Source organism: Anguilla anguilla, chromosome 18 (genome assembly GCF_013347855.1).
Source record: "Anguilla anguilla isolate fAngAng1 chromosome 18, fAngAng1.pri, whole genome shotgun sequence".
NCBI lineage: Eukaryota > Metazoa > Chordata > Actinopteri > Anguilliformes > Anguillidae > Anguilla > Anguilla anguilla.
In genome coordinates, this window is record NC_049218.1 from 24,699,318 (window position 1) to 24,713,763 (window position 14,446).

A 14,446-nucleotide genomic window follows, 5' to 3' on the forward strand; every position below is an offset into this window, starting at 1 on the left:
GGCCCCGGCCCCTTTCAGAGCGCTTTTGGAGGAGTGCTGAGGAGGGGGAAGAAGGGAATCATTGTTCCCTCGCTCGGCTTTCAGCGGCCTAGCACCACACTCCGGCGAGTTTTAACCACCCTCCCCCCCGCCCCCCCGCCCCCCCCGACCCGCGGAACCGTATCTCCGAAAAACACCTCTGGCACCTCTTTCCGGTCCGTTTGCCTTCCGACACCCCCTCTGTTGATTTAAGGAGTTAAGGAGGGCCATGCCTCCGTCCGTCACTCATTGTGAGCAGGGGGCGAGCGGGGGGGGGGGGGGGGGGGGGGGGTGTTTCTGGGATAGAGAGCGGCGTTTCCGTGACGGCGCTCCGCCCGGGCTGCAGTTGGCTCCGCCCCCCGGTTAGAGACTTGCTGCCATTCCACCGGGTCCCCTCTAATTGGTCAGCCCGCGGGTCTGATGACGTGGGAACCTCCTTCTGCACCGATGACCTTTTCATTGTGCTCCATGTGATCTATGAAGATTCGCTGTATGGAGACTATGAAATACAAATGCAAAATAGGCAACAAAAATTGTTAGTAGGCTACATTCTCCTCACAAAAATGTCTCACAGAATATACAAATACTATTTTGACTACAAAATACTGTCGTCAGACTGCATGACTACAATATGCCGAATATTTAAATTATATAACAAAAATGGAAACCGACTTTTCAGGAGATAAGTAACAAGTATTTCCAAATCAGGAGCTAGCACGTAAGTGTGGGTCATCCATTAATTTGAATATCTTCCCAACCCAAATTAATACGGTTAAGAATAAAATGCATGACAGGCCTGTGGTTATGGCTAGCACGGATTTAAGAGGTGGCGTAGGTGACTTTGTAAAAGGGGTGATTGCAGGGTACATTTAGTGGGAGGTCAGAGACCAAGAACGCTGAACTTGCTAATGCTTCATGGGCAGCAGAGTCAAAGATGTCGTCGACATGGAGCTCACAGGAAATGACATCATTAGGGAAGGGCAGTGGCACCTGCCCGAGGTCTGCTGTGCCTCTGCATTCATTCAGTCGGCAAGGCAAGTAAGGCAAGCTACCACAGACCAGCCTATTCGACGGCTTCAGATCCTTGTTCAGTACCTCTATATGGTTATTGTAGTATTATAGTCATAATGTGTGTGGTGAGGATGTCACTGTTGGGTGAATGTGTGATATCAGTGGAGTGACTCTGTGTGTGTGAGTGTGTGTGTTTGTGTGCATGTGTATATGCATATGTATGTGTGTGTTTGTACATATAGGTATAATCCTGAAACAACCTGAAATTAATTCTCTCTCTCCCTCCCTCCCTCCTCCTCCTCTCTCTCCCTCCCTCTCTCTCCTCCTCCTCCTCTCTCTCTCCCTTTCTCTCCTTCCCTCTCCCTCCCTCCCTGCCTTTCTCTCTCCTGCTCTCTATCTCCCTCTCTCCCTCTCTCCCCTGCTCGCTCTCTCTTCCTCCCTCTCTCTCCCTCCCTTCTTCTTTCTCCCTCCCTCCTTCTCTCCCTCCCTCCCTCTCTCTCCCCGCAGGCACCACTAGTCGACGCTGCTCGCTGGATTACCGGGGCGTGGCCGTGTGGGAGCAGCCCAGCTACGCCCGATGCATAACAAACGACTTCAGATACTTGCAGCAATCAGTAGGTTTCCGCCCGCGTTCGCCGCACACCATAAATTACCCCCCGCGCGGCTCTCCCCCCGCGCGACTCTCCCCCCGCGCCGCGCCGGAGATTAACCGCTCTCGGCCACGCCCGTTTTCCATCTGTTATTGAACAGGAGCTGACCTCCCTCAGAAGGAGCCAGGGCCCTTAATGTGGGGAAATCACTCCGAGTGCTCTCTTCCCCGTTATCATCTTCTCCTTCTCTAAACTTTAGGTATTCCAGGAGCAGTTTCAATACACGGGCAGACCGTGGTCAGAGCGAGGCCCTTCTGCTGAGCTAGGGTGAAGGGTCATTGGGGTAACTGGGTATAGTTAGGGTTGTTTGGGTTGACAGGGTGTAGTTAGGGTCATTGGTTGACAGGGTGTAGTTAGGGTCATTGGGGTGACAGGGTGTAGTTATTGTTGTTGGGTAACAGTGTAGTTATGGTCATTTGGTGACAGGATGTAGTTGTGGTTGTTGGGTGACAGGGTGTAGTTAGGGTCATTGGTTGACAGGGTGTAGTTAGGGTCATTGGGGTGACAGGGTGTAGTTATTGTTGTTGGGTAGCAGTGTAGTTATGGTTGTTGGGTGACAGGGTGTAGTTAGGGTCATTGGTTGACAGGGTGTAGTTATGGTTGTTGGGTGACAGGGTGTAGTTATGGTTGTTGGGTGACAGGGTGTAGTTAGGGTCATTGGTTGACAGGGTGTAGTTATGGTTGTTGGGTGACAGGTTGTAGTTAGGGTCATTGGTTGACAGGGTGTAGTTAGGGTTGTTGGGTAACAGTGTAGTTACGGTCATTTGGTGACAGGATGTAGTTATGGTTGTTGGGTGACAGGGTGTAGTTGGGGTCATTGGTTGACAGGGTGTAGTTAGGGTTGGTTGGTGACTGGGTGTAGTTAGAGTCATTGGGGTCTAGAGTTCAGTGGTGCAAAAACCATAGGTACTGGTCTACAGATATGGTGAAAAAAGTGATATGGTCAGATGAGTCATCTGTCACCATCTTCTCAACAAATCGATGAGTGTGTGTGTGGTGTACACCAAGAGAACAGTACAGGCCTGAATGCTTGACCCCTACAGTGAGGGGGTCTGGTGACTGTGTTATGCTGTGGAGGGAATTTTCCTGGCATGTTTTCGGTCCCTTTAGAAGGAAGGGTCACTGAAAAGCAATACAAAGTTATTCTGAGTGATCACCTTTATCCTATAATGAAATATTTTTATCCTGATGGGAGTGGTTTCTTCCACAATGACAATGCCCCCATGCACAGGGCACAAAAAGTCACAGAATGGTTTGATAAGTATGAAAAGAATGTGAATCATATGCCATGGCCTTTGCAGTCACCAGATCTTAACCCAATTGAACACATATGGGAGATTTTTTGAACGTGTCAGACAGTGCTCTCCACCACCATCATCAAAACACCAAATGAGGGAATATCTTTTGAAAGTATGATGTTTCATCCCTGCAGTAAAGTTCTAGAGACTTATAGAAACTATGCCAAGGTGATTGAAGCTGTTCTAGCAGCTTGTGGTGGCCCCACCCCTTACTAAGACACTTTATGTTGGTATTTTCTTTAATTGGTCACCCGTCTGTATGGAGAATGGATGAGTGTTGTTGTATGACAGATATATGGAGAATGTATGGGTGTTGCTATAGGACAGATATATAGAGAATGTATGGGTGTTGCTGTATGACAGATGTACTGTATGGAGAATGTATGGGTGTTGCTAAATGACAGTTATATGGAGAATGTATGGGTGTTGCTAAATGACAGTTATATGGAGAATGTATGGGTGTTGCTCAATTACAGTTATATGTAGAATGTATGGGTGTTGCTGTATGACAGATGTACTGTATGGAGAATGTATGGGTGTTGCTAAATGACAGTTATATGGAGAATGTATGGCTGTTGCTGTATGACAGATATACTGTATAGAGAATGTATGGGTGTTGCTAAATGAGATATATGGAGACTGTGTAGGTTTTGCTGTATGACACACATATGGAGAATATATGAGTGTTGCTGTATGACACATATATGGCAAATGAGTGTTATGGGGGCTCTATGAAAGACAGCCCGTAGGTCCATCGCAGGGCTGACTGTGACAGTGTCTCCCCCTCTCTGTCCCTCCCGATGTGGCAGGTGAAAGAGAATTTGGCCAAAGGGCAGAGGGCCACGGCGGGAGACGGGATGTCCCAGGTGACCAAGACGCTCCTGGACCTCACGCAGCGGCGCAGCTTCTACGCCGGCGACCTGCTGACCTCCGTGGAGATCCTGCGCAACGTGACGGACACCTTCCGGAGGGCCAGCTACGTGCCGTCGTCGGACGACGTGCAGGTGGGCGTTGTGCGGGGAGGGGGGGGGGGGGTATTTTAGGGGAGGGGATTTATGACCTCATTTGTTCACCTTCTATGTTCAAACCTATGTGTAGTGGCGTGTTTAGTAAAGCGAATCAGGAATTGAAATGAAGTCTGCACTGGTACCAATTCAGCACTCATACTGAAGACTGCACTAGTGTTAATGCAGCTTTTAATCGGAGTTGCACTAATGTTAATGCACTCCTAAAACTGAGGACTGTGCTGGTGAAAATGCACCATTTAGGCAGACTTGCAGGGATGTTAATTCAACTTTTAAACGGTGTTGCACTGGAGTTAATGCAGCCTTTACAGAGAGCTGCACTGGTGTTAATGCAGCCTTTACAGAGAGCTGCACTGGTGTTAATGCAGCCTTTACAGAGAGCTGCACTGGTGTTAATGCAGGCTTTACAAAGAGCTGCACTGGTGTTATTGCAGCCTTTACAGAGAGCTGCACTGGTGTTAATGCAGCCTTTACAAAGAGCTGCACTGGTGTTAATGCAGGCTTTACAGAGAGCTGCACTGGTGTTAATGCAGCCTGGTGTTAATGCAGCCTTTACAAAGAGCTGAACTGGTGTTAATGCAGCCTTTACAGAGAGCCGCACTGGTGTTAATACAGCCTTTAAATTGAGGAATTACCACCAGAGGGAGCAGAAGTGCTCAAGAAGAAATGTGATGACCCGTGTGGTGGTGGGGGAGGGGGAGGGAGTGCCGATTGTATTTTACCGTGTCAATAATGCTGTTCAACAAGCTGGCGTCCTGTGCACGGATGGATGGGCGTAGTGTCACACAGGCAAAATCATTCACGTTTAGTTTTTTTTTTTTTTGCCACCGGTATTAGATAAATTTAGATGGGCTGGGAACGTTATATGATTGCAGGCGTCCTCTCCTTTTTATCAGGCAGAGACTGGCAGACGGTTTGATTGAAAATTCCCATGAGTCCTTGCCTTCAGGACAGTCCATTATGTCTGCATTAGGCCCCGTTTGTGTGGTGACTCTTCAGGAGAGAGCGAGGCTTAGTGCACCGTGCGCGGTCGCTGACGTCTTTCACCCAATCGCTGAGTCACTGCCAAACCCTCCCCATCGCCCAATAGCTTTTACGTGTTTAACTTTTTTTTTTTTTTTTTTTGTTTCGTTTTTTCCTGCAGAACTTTTTCCAGACCATCAGTAACCTGTTGGAAGAGGAGAACAGAGAGAAGTGGGAGGATGCACAGAAGGTAAAATAAAGAAAAATGTCAGACACACACACACATACACACACACATTCATGTACTAATGTGTGCGTAGAGCTTGAGAGAGGGAAATAAATATTAAGGAATGCCTATATGCCTGTATAAAACACAGTAATACAAAAAAGTACCATTTGATTTTGTTATGAATTTGGCTCTGCACTCCACAATTTTGGATTTGTTATCAAACTACTCACATGTGGTTAAAATGCATTTAAAGTGTATTTTTATTCTTTTTCGTTTCACCGTGTAGAAGTTACTGCACTTTTTTATTACTAGTCCCCCCATTTCAGGGCACTATAATGTTTGGGACAAATGGCATCACAGGTGTTTCTGATTAGTCAGATGTGTTCAAGTGCCTCTTTAGTGCAAGTACAAGAAAGCTTTCAGTAGCCAGTGTTGATTCTAGCCTTTTGGTTGCCTTTGGAGTGTTATTGGCATTTGCAAACATGAGGACCACAGTTGTGCCAATGACAGTCAAGGAAGCCAGAGACATAGCCCAAACCTTAGGCTTACCCAAATCAACTGTTTGGAACATCTTTAAGAAGAAAGAGAGCACTGGCGAGCTCAGAAATCACAAAAAACCTGGCTCTGTACTCCCAACACAATGAATTTAAAATAAACAATGAATTTATTTCTGTTTATGCTAATTTGCACCATTGCAGAAAATATGTTTTTTTACATTTAGCTGCCTATCCAGTGTACAGTATATACATGCATTGCATCACATATAATTGTGAATATTTACCATGCATTTTATATTTATGTAGCTGCATTTTTCTTATATTTATCTTTCTCTCTCTGTATCTAGACATCCACACACATGCTATTATACACAGCATACTTTACCTATATATTCACGTGAAGAGTCATTTTATCGTTAGTATTTGCAGGCAGTCGTCTAATGGCCTAAAGATTTATTTCTACTGCCTACGTGCCTACCTCTGTGCTGTTATATATGCATTGACAGCACTTTATCAGAGAGACAGATGTGTGGCCTGGGTAGTTACCCTCTGAAAGAGGCTGCTGCCTCCCCTGGCACCGTGTGGAAGTGTTCTCTGTGCTCTCAAAAATCTTTGCATTGGGAACTGAAAAACAGAACACGCAGGGTGTAATACTCTCCAGTTCCACCGGGTGGCAGCAGTGCAACCGAAGCTGGACTTGAGGTCTGCCGACTGTTCGCGTCAGACACAAATCATGGTATTCAGAGCCTAAACACCCGACTGGTTCTGTGCACCTCACTGTTTTATAAAGTGTACATAATCTAGTAGGATATCCCTGCAGTGCTTGTGGAAAGATTGAAGGTGTTTACATTTGCAGTCCTGCAAATTTTTCCTTTGTTCTTTCTCAGCTGTGAACAGGTTGAAAATCTTAGGAGAGATAGCCTGCAGTACAACTCCACCAGCTCCACAGTATATATAGGTTGTTATTGCAACAGCAATTGAGCTCTTAATGTTACACGGTTTATAGATAGAAGCAGGACAGCCATTTCTACGGTCCCCAATCCGATAATCTCTTTGACTTTTAATTGGGCTTCTGTTAATTAGCGTGACGAACTGTGTCAGCTGCAGTTTGAAGGAAGCGAAAGAATTTCCACGGTGGGCGTGTCTGTCCACGTCCGCTCTGATTTCCCTCCTATCCCCACGGCTGCCAGCCCGCGCACCTGTCATTGGTCATTTTCCTTTCCGCGCCTAACTGGCTGAGTGACCACAGTCCTCTCCGGTCGTCTACTTGTAAGATGTTCTGTCCATTAATACCAGTGTATTAAAAAAATGTACATGAATAAATTCAGCAGAAAAATATCAGGACAAAATTTTGCATTAACCGCATTTCAGAAAGCCATTAGCTCAGGCACACAGAGACAAACCCTTCTCAAATGAATAGCCTTTGCTGGGTTCCTCCACCCTGACTGGTTCCCTATCCAGGTGGCCCTCAGTTAAAACCTGGGCCCTGGGCCCTGGGGCCTGGTTCACAGAGCAGGATTACTGAGTTACTGTAGCTGAGTAACTCCGGAGAGTAAAACCCGGTACAGCTCCTCTTACTCCAGTTCATGTTCCAGATTTGGGAGGGTTCCGGGTTTTACTCAGTAATCGTGCTTCATGGCACAGGCCCTGTGTCCCCTTCTGGGGTTACTGAGGGGTAAGGGGGGGGGGGGCAGGGGGGAGTTTATGGTGGGGGGATATGGGGGGAGGGGTGGGTCTGTGCATCTCTTACATTCCATTTAATAGGTCAATTGATTTTGATCTGGATTATTATTATTATTATTATTATTATTATTATTACACAAATACAATTCACGGCACAAACAGAAATCATTTGTCTCATAGGGAAACAGAAAATTGTAATAGTAATCCCTAATTTGATTTAACAGCCTTTAATGAGCTCAAATTGAATGCCCTCAGCTACAACATAGCTGTTTAAATGAATGAAAGTTCATGTGATTGTTCATGCATCAGTGACGGGTTCATGCAAACCAAAAATAATGTGAATAGATACTGTATATCAGTATATATCATAAGTCAAAGTAAACGCCAGTGGACACTTGTGGTACAGTGTAATTGCTTTAGTTTTGCGTTAGGTACAGTATTTCAGTAGTGAAATGCTGCAGATGGATCTTCCTTTCCCTGGAGACGGACTGGAAGACGGTAGCCAATGAGATGTTCTCATCGACAGGGTTGCCATTTCCTGGTGCTGACTACATACAATGCAGGGCAAACCTTGTTACCATGGCAAGCAATTCTCTGTCTGTCTCCCGAAGTGCTTTTTCTGCTAGTGGCTTTCCGCTTTCTGCTGTTAGGTCTCTGTCCCTGTGTCTGCTCTGTCTTTTGTGTTGTACTGCTTTGTGTGTCAAATGTGTGTGCATGTTCGCTGTCTGTCTGTTTATATATGCTGTCTGTCCGCTGTCTGACTGTTTATCTGAGCTCTGTGCTATCTGGCTGTTTATCTGTGCTCTGTGCTGTCTGGCTGTTTATCTGTGCTCTGTGTTGTGTGTGCTGTCTCACTGTTTACTTGTGTTCTGCACTGTCTGACTGTTTAGCTGTGCTGTCTGTACGCTGTCTGACTGTTTATCTGTGCTCTGTGCTGTCTGGCTGTTTATATGTGCTCTGTGCTGTGTGTCTGCTGTCTGGCTGTTTATATGTGCTCTGTGCTGTGTTTCTGCTGTCTGACTGTTTATCCATGCTCTGTGTTGTCTGGCTGTTTATATGTGCTCTGTGCTGTCTGTCTGTTTATCTGTGCTCTCTGCTGTGTGCCTGTTTATCTGAGCTCTCTGCTGTGTGTCTGCTCTCTGGCTGTTTTCTCTGTCAGTCAGTATTCCGAGTGAAAGCCTGGAACAGTCAGCATTCAGATAGTCTAGCAGAAGGGATCATAAAATATGAATAAGTGACTCCTCCCCAAATATGAATCTTGAAGAATAAATAATTGAGAAGTCTCTCACAAAGGAATTGTGTCATCCGGTCGCTGCGACCAGCAGTTGTAGTTAAGCAGTGAGGTTCCTGAATAGGAGATGCCTTTTTTTTTCTTTACTGCACAGGTATATTGGCTGGCTTGCTTGACCGTGACTGGCAAATGCGTTACTCTCCAAGGACAAGCTTTTTAGATTGGGTACATCTGTCTGACCTGGATTACAGTAATTATAAACAAGAACGGACCGTTAATTCATTCATATACAAGAACAAATATATTCTAATATAGCATTTGATTTTTTTAAAAAGAAAAGACAAATGAATGAGTTGGTAACATTTTAAACATCCATCCATCCATGGATGGATGGATGGATGGGGGTAACATTTTAAACAATAACAACTAAATGTAGCAAGAGAAGAAACGGTTCAATAAAGACGAGAAGAAAAATCATTTGGAAAAATACAGCCACAATGAATGTTGTGTAACCATCAGTCCGTCAGGTTTGTCTCGAATGATTGCACCGTCTCTGCAGTTCTTCATGACAAACTGTTCAATGCATAAATAATAAAGATGCAATTTCTAATGTCGGATTGAAATTAGGTTTTTTCCAGCTTCCGTTGGAACCCTCTGGTTTTGTTGACAGAACTTATTTTGTAAAGTTCCAATAGCATGCCTTACTAATTGTTTTTTAGAAGATTAAAAATTTCAGTCAATTCTTTGCTGAGCATTGGTTTTGCTGAGGCTAAATACGTTTTTTTGCTTCTCTCTTTGCAAGTCAACTGTTTGTAAACTGGGGTTAGTCTTGTTGCCCCTGTATGTGTGTCTTTATCCAAAATACAAACACAAACCTTTCTCCTCTCTGTCAGTTTTTGCTGTTGCATGTATGATTGGAACAGTAGCAGGTCATTTCTGAAGCAGAGAATCAGGGACCCATTGCTTTCTGTCAGAGAATCAGGGGCCCATTGCTTTCTGTCAGAGAATCAGGGGCCCATTGCTTTCTGTCAGAGAATCAGGGGCCCATTGCATTCTGTCAGACCACTAACCCCCGCCCAAACCTGAACAAAAACAACAAAACACTGATGCCTGACATCCTCCAGGCAGGGAGGGGCCCGCATTGAGGGGGGATCTGATTTCTATTTGCTTTGCTGCAGATCATTGTCTTCGAACGGGTAAATGAACACACGACTGCAAATAACTGCCTGATTGATTTTGTCACCGTGGAAATGTCTGCGACCTCTGTAAATATCACACCAGAACAGGCCTGGGAAAAGCTGGGCCGAAAGGCAAGGGGGGTCCTCTAAATGCCAAGGAGGGGGTGATGACATTGGCCATCCAGCAGCAGAAAACATGCTGAAGGGATTTTGAGTGAACTGGGAGGCTGTGCGGCCTTTGGTGCTGTCCATGGTGCTGATAGCGGACAACATCACTGGCTGCTGCTTGCCATTGAAAGATGGGAATTCTGTAGTGTATATGGTGCCTGATCCCAAGCATACACACATGCACTCTCTCTCAGCTGCCCATTGCAGATCAGTGAGGACGATGATGCTCCGTGGCGGAAGGGGAGTTGGGGGTGAGGGGCGAAGGGTCAGCGCTGGTGTCACTGATGCCACTTGATATTGCTGTGATACGGCCTGCCGTAGTGACCAGGGCCTGTCATAGCTGCCCTAGTGACCAGGGCCTGTCTTAGCTGCCCTAGTGACTAGGGCCTGTTAGCTGCCCTAGTGACCAGGGCCTGTTTTAGCTGCCCTAGTGACCAGGGCCTGTTTTAGCTGCCCTAGTGACCAGGGCCTGTGTTAGCTGCCCTAGTGACCAGGGCCTGTTTTAGCTGCCCTAGTGACCAGGGCCTGTGTTAGCTGCCCTAGTGACCAGGGCCTGTGTTAGCTGCCTTAGTGACCAGGGCCTGTGTTAGCTGCCCTAGTGACCAGGGCCTGTGTTAGCTGCCCTAGTGACCAGGGTTTGTGTTAGCTGCCCTAGTGACCAGGGCCTGTGTTAGCTGCCCTAGTGACCAGGGCCTGTGTTAGCTGCCCTAGTGACCAGGGCCTGTGTTAGCTGCCCTAGTGACCAGGGCCTGTATTAGCTGCCCTAGTGACCAGGGCCTGTCTTAGCTGCCCTAGTGACCAGGGCCTGTGTTATCTGCCCTAGTGACCAGGGCCTGTGTTAGCTGCCCTAGTGACCAGGGCCTGTGTTAGCGGCCCTAGTGACCAGGGCCTGTGTTAGCTGCCCTAGTGATCAGGGCCTGTGTTAGCTGCCCTAGTGACCAGGGCCTGTGTAAGCTGCCCTAGTGACCAGGGCCTGTGTTAGCTGCCCTAGTGACCAGGGCCTGTGTTAGCTGCCGTAGTGACCAGGGCCTGTGTTAGCTGCCCTAGTGACCAGGGCCTGTGTTAAAGTTGAGGCCTCCAGATTCAAGTTTAGAGGGCTTGAGTTCAACCATTCCTTACTGTAGTTTTTGAACCTTGTCTTATCTTCACACACACATACAAACACACACACATTGTTGTATAATATGGGCCCTCTCTCACATACACACACACACACACACACAGGCAGACAACAAACTGCTTATTGTTTCACAATAGACAGTTAATATTTAAGTAAAGATGAAGTCTTGAGTGGTGTCATTTTTTAATTTTTCCAGATTTGAACTGGCAATCGCCCAGTGATAAGCCACATTGTGTGACCTCCGCTCTGTTCTCATATTCTTTCCAGATCTACCCGGGCTCTGTGGAGCTGATGCAGGTCATTGAAGACTTCATCCACATCGTTGGCCTGGGGATGAAGGACTTCCACAACTCCTATCTGATGACGGGGAACTTGGGTACGGAAACCATGTCTCTGCACAGCCCCCTCCAGACTCTCTCTCTCTCTCTCTCTCTATCCCTCTCTCTCCCTCCCTCTCACTATGTCTCCCTCTCTCCCTCTCTCTCTCTCTCTCTGTTTATTCTGGTCCACTGTAAATCACCCGTGCAGACACATAATCCCCACACCTCACGTCAGCATCCCTGTCATCACTAATTGGGGGTAAATGAGTGCGGTGTGGGGTTGGGGGGATGGCTAAATGGCAGTGAATCAATAACATTAATTAAATCAGGGCCTTTATCTTAATGTGCTGTGGAAACCCTCATCTCAAGATAACAATGCATGGCTGTCTGATTATTCCAATAACCAATATGGGCTCTTATTTGGAAAATTGCCCTTGACTTAAAAAGATGCTTGGTAGAATAATCTGTATTTATTTATTTTAATTTTTTTGGGGGGGTTAGGTTACTAGAACTTGAATGAATTGATCATGTGAATTTTGAGAAGAATTGTAATAGACCCTTCATAAAGAAATTATCTTTTAATGGACTGATATGAAAACCATGGTTCTTTGCAGTCAAGGTTACTTTTTTTTTTTTTCCTTCTTTTCAAAACAGTCACCTTTTGTGCTTGATGTTCAAAAGAGAGATCTACCTCAGGACACACGTAGCAACTTCAAAAAGAGCAGAGAAAAGGGCGGACTTGGTCTTGTTTGAATGCTTAGTGCCTTTTTTCTTTTAGTTTTTTTCTCACTGTTGCTTTTTGTCTCTGTTGTATAGTTAGAGGCATCAACACATATCAAATGAAGCTGGAGATATGGGTCCTCTTTACGTAGCCTGGTTTGGAGTGCTGCATTTTTGCCGACTCTTACACACACAAATAAACACATCAATGATTTCTTTTTTCTCACACAAACAAAACAAAAAACATAAAATGTAATATACCAGCACTAGGGTAGATTCTCCTCAATAATAGGGTCCTCGTGTCATAATGTATAAAATACTAAATAAGACAGAGAGCCGTTGTAAGCCAGGCAGTGAGTGTTACATGTTTAGTCAGCCTGATTTACCAGAGCCTGAAACATAACATACATAAATACAAGATTTAATCAGATCAAATCAAAGGAGCAGATAAGCTTCGACAGTTAGAAAGTTGTTCTTCCCCCCCCCCCCCTTTTTTTAAATTTGCTAATTCAGCGGATCCTGTCGTGTTGTGTCGCCGCGGGAACCTTCCGGCCCTATCGCCCGTGTTTGTTTTGTTCTGTCGCCCGGCGACCGGCCGTCTCCCAGGCTCGGCGCCGCGCCGCCGTTCCCCCCCCCCCCCCCCCCCGCTCTTAAAGAGGAGGGATGGGCCGTTTGTTCCCGCTGCAGAGCGACAATTAAGAGGGCATTATCGCCGGGGGGGAGTGCGCCTTAGATACTCATCGGCTCGGAATGCTCCGCTGACAAACCGCGCCAGATGTTCTCTCGCTAGGACCGCCTGCACTCGCCGCGGAGCGTCAGCGCGCGTCGTAAAACGACGGGGATGAGAGAGCGGCCTCTTATCCCCGTTAGCTGTTCTAAGCGTTCTCCATCGCGCTTATGACGTCCACCTTCACGTTGACGCGGTCTGGTGAAACTGTAAGTAATGCTGTAGTTTGACTGTTAATTCGTTCTTTTGGAGAGAGCTGCTTTAGGTGGCTGTTTAAGTCAGGAAAGCCACGTGCTCCTACGGCGAATTGGCGAGTCGCAGAGAAGGTGTGGGACCCGTGGTCCTCCTCATCCTGCTGACGGACGCCCTTGGGATTAGGATTTTTATCAGGATCCCCATTGGCTGATGCAGAACATCAGCTGCTCTTCCTGGGGTCCACACAAAACACAAAAACATTACAGCAGATAAGACACTTGCAGACAAAACAACCACATGAAATAAAAATCTGAATAGTATAACTAACAATATTCTTTCTCGCCAACATATCACTATACATATTCTTATTCATATACACTTATATATATATATATATATATATATATATATATATATATATATATATATTAATATACACTAAATTCATAAGCACTGAATATACGTACAAAGTGAAATTTTGCAACACATTCATATCCATATTGATATTCCTATCCATAAAAAATGTACGAAATGTGGTTACAGGCGTGAGCCCTTGCCAGATTCTCACAGTCTGACCTTTCTACCTGTTCACTGTGGAAGTGAATTGCAATTTATATGAAGCGGAGTGGAACATAAAGACTGGCTGTGGATACTCAGGACGGCAGGACTCGCTGTGCCGATGAGCACTGAAATAGGCCAGCCTGACTTGTTCATTTTGCCTCGTTGAAAGATCATCCATTTCCACGCTGTGCTGTGGGCCCTACAGTGCGGAGGCTGGTGCTGCAGGGTTGCTGAATGGTGCTGTCCGTGGTGCTGAACGCAGGTCTGCACACTCACAACAGTTTATGGCTAATATTTATGTACTTTAATTACAATAAAGGTTATGTTGTGTGGTATGTCGAATTGAAAATGCGGTGTTGCAGGCTATTTATGCTCCTGTTTAAACAAACGGGAAAATGTAGCATTAGCCACAGCAGACTGATTCAGACACTTTCCACAGTACACTGATTCAGACTCTATCCACAGCATACTGATTCAGACTCTATCCACAGAACACTGATTCAGACACTTTCCACAGAACACTGATTCAGACTCTATCCACAGCAGACTGATTCAGACACTTTCCACAGTACACTGATTCAGACTCTATCCACAGCAGACTGATTCAGACTCTATCCACAGAACACTGATTCAGACTCTATCCACAGAACACTGATTCAGACTCATTCCACAGAACACTGATTCAGACACTTTCCACAGAACATTGATTCCGACTCATTCCACAGCAGACTGATTCAGACTCTATCCACAGCAGACTGATTCAGACACTTTCCACAGCACATTGATTCAGACTCTATCCACCACAGATTGATTCAGACACTTTGCTGGTTATGCTCCAAGCAGTTTCTTTTT

General features: G+C 46.0%; 1 protein-coding gene across 6 annotated transcripts in view; it reads left to right on the plus strand.

Moving 5' to 3' along the window:
• adgrb3 (adhesion G protein-coupled receptor B3) overlaps window positions 1–14,446 on the plus strand; it is a 201,268-nt gene that overhangs the window by 102,183 nt on the left and 84,639 nt on the right. For 5 of the 6 annotated variants that reach the window (XM_035400743.1, XM_035400740.1, XM_035400738.1 and 2 more), the window contains 4 exons: window positions 1,537–1,643; window positions 3,778–3,981; window positions 5,147–5,215; window positions 11,339–11,447. In XM_035400743.1, the coding sequence (XP_035256634.1) occupies window positions 1,537–1,643; window positions 3,778–3,981; window positions 5,147–5,215; window positions 11,339–11,447 (489 nt within the window). The remainder of the gene's footprint in view (window positions 1–1,536; window positions 1,644–3,777; window positions 3,982–5,146; window positions 5,216–11,338; window positions 11,448–14,446) is intronic. The other variant, XM_035400739.1, reaches the window with a different exon arrangement.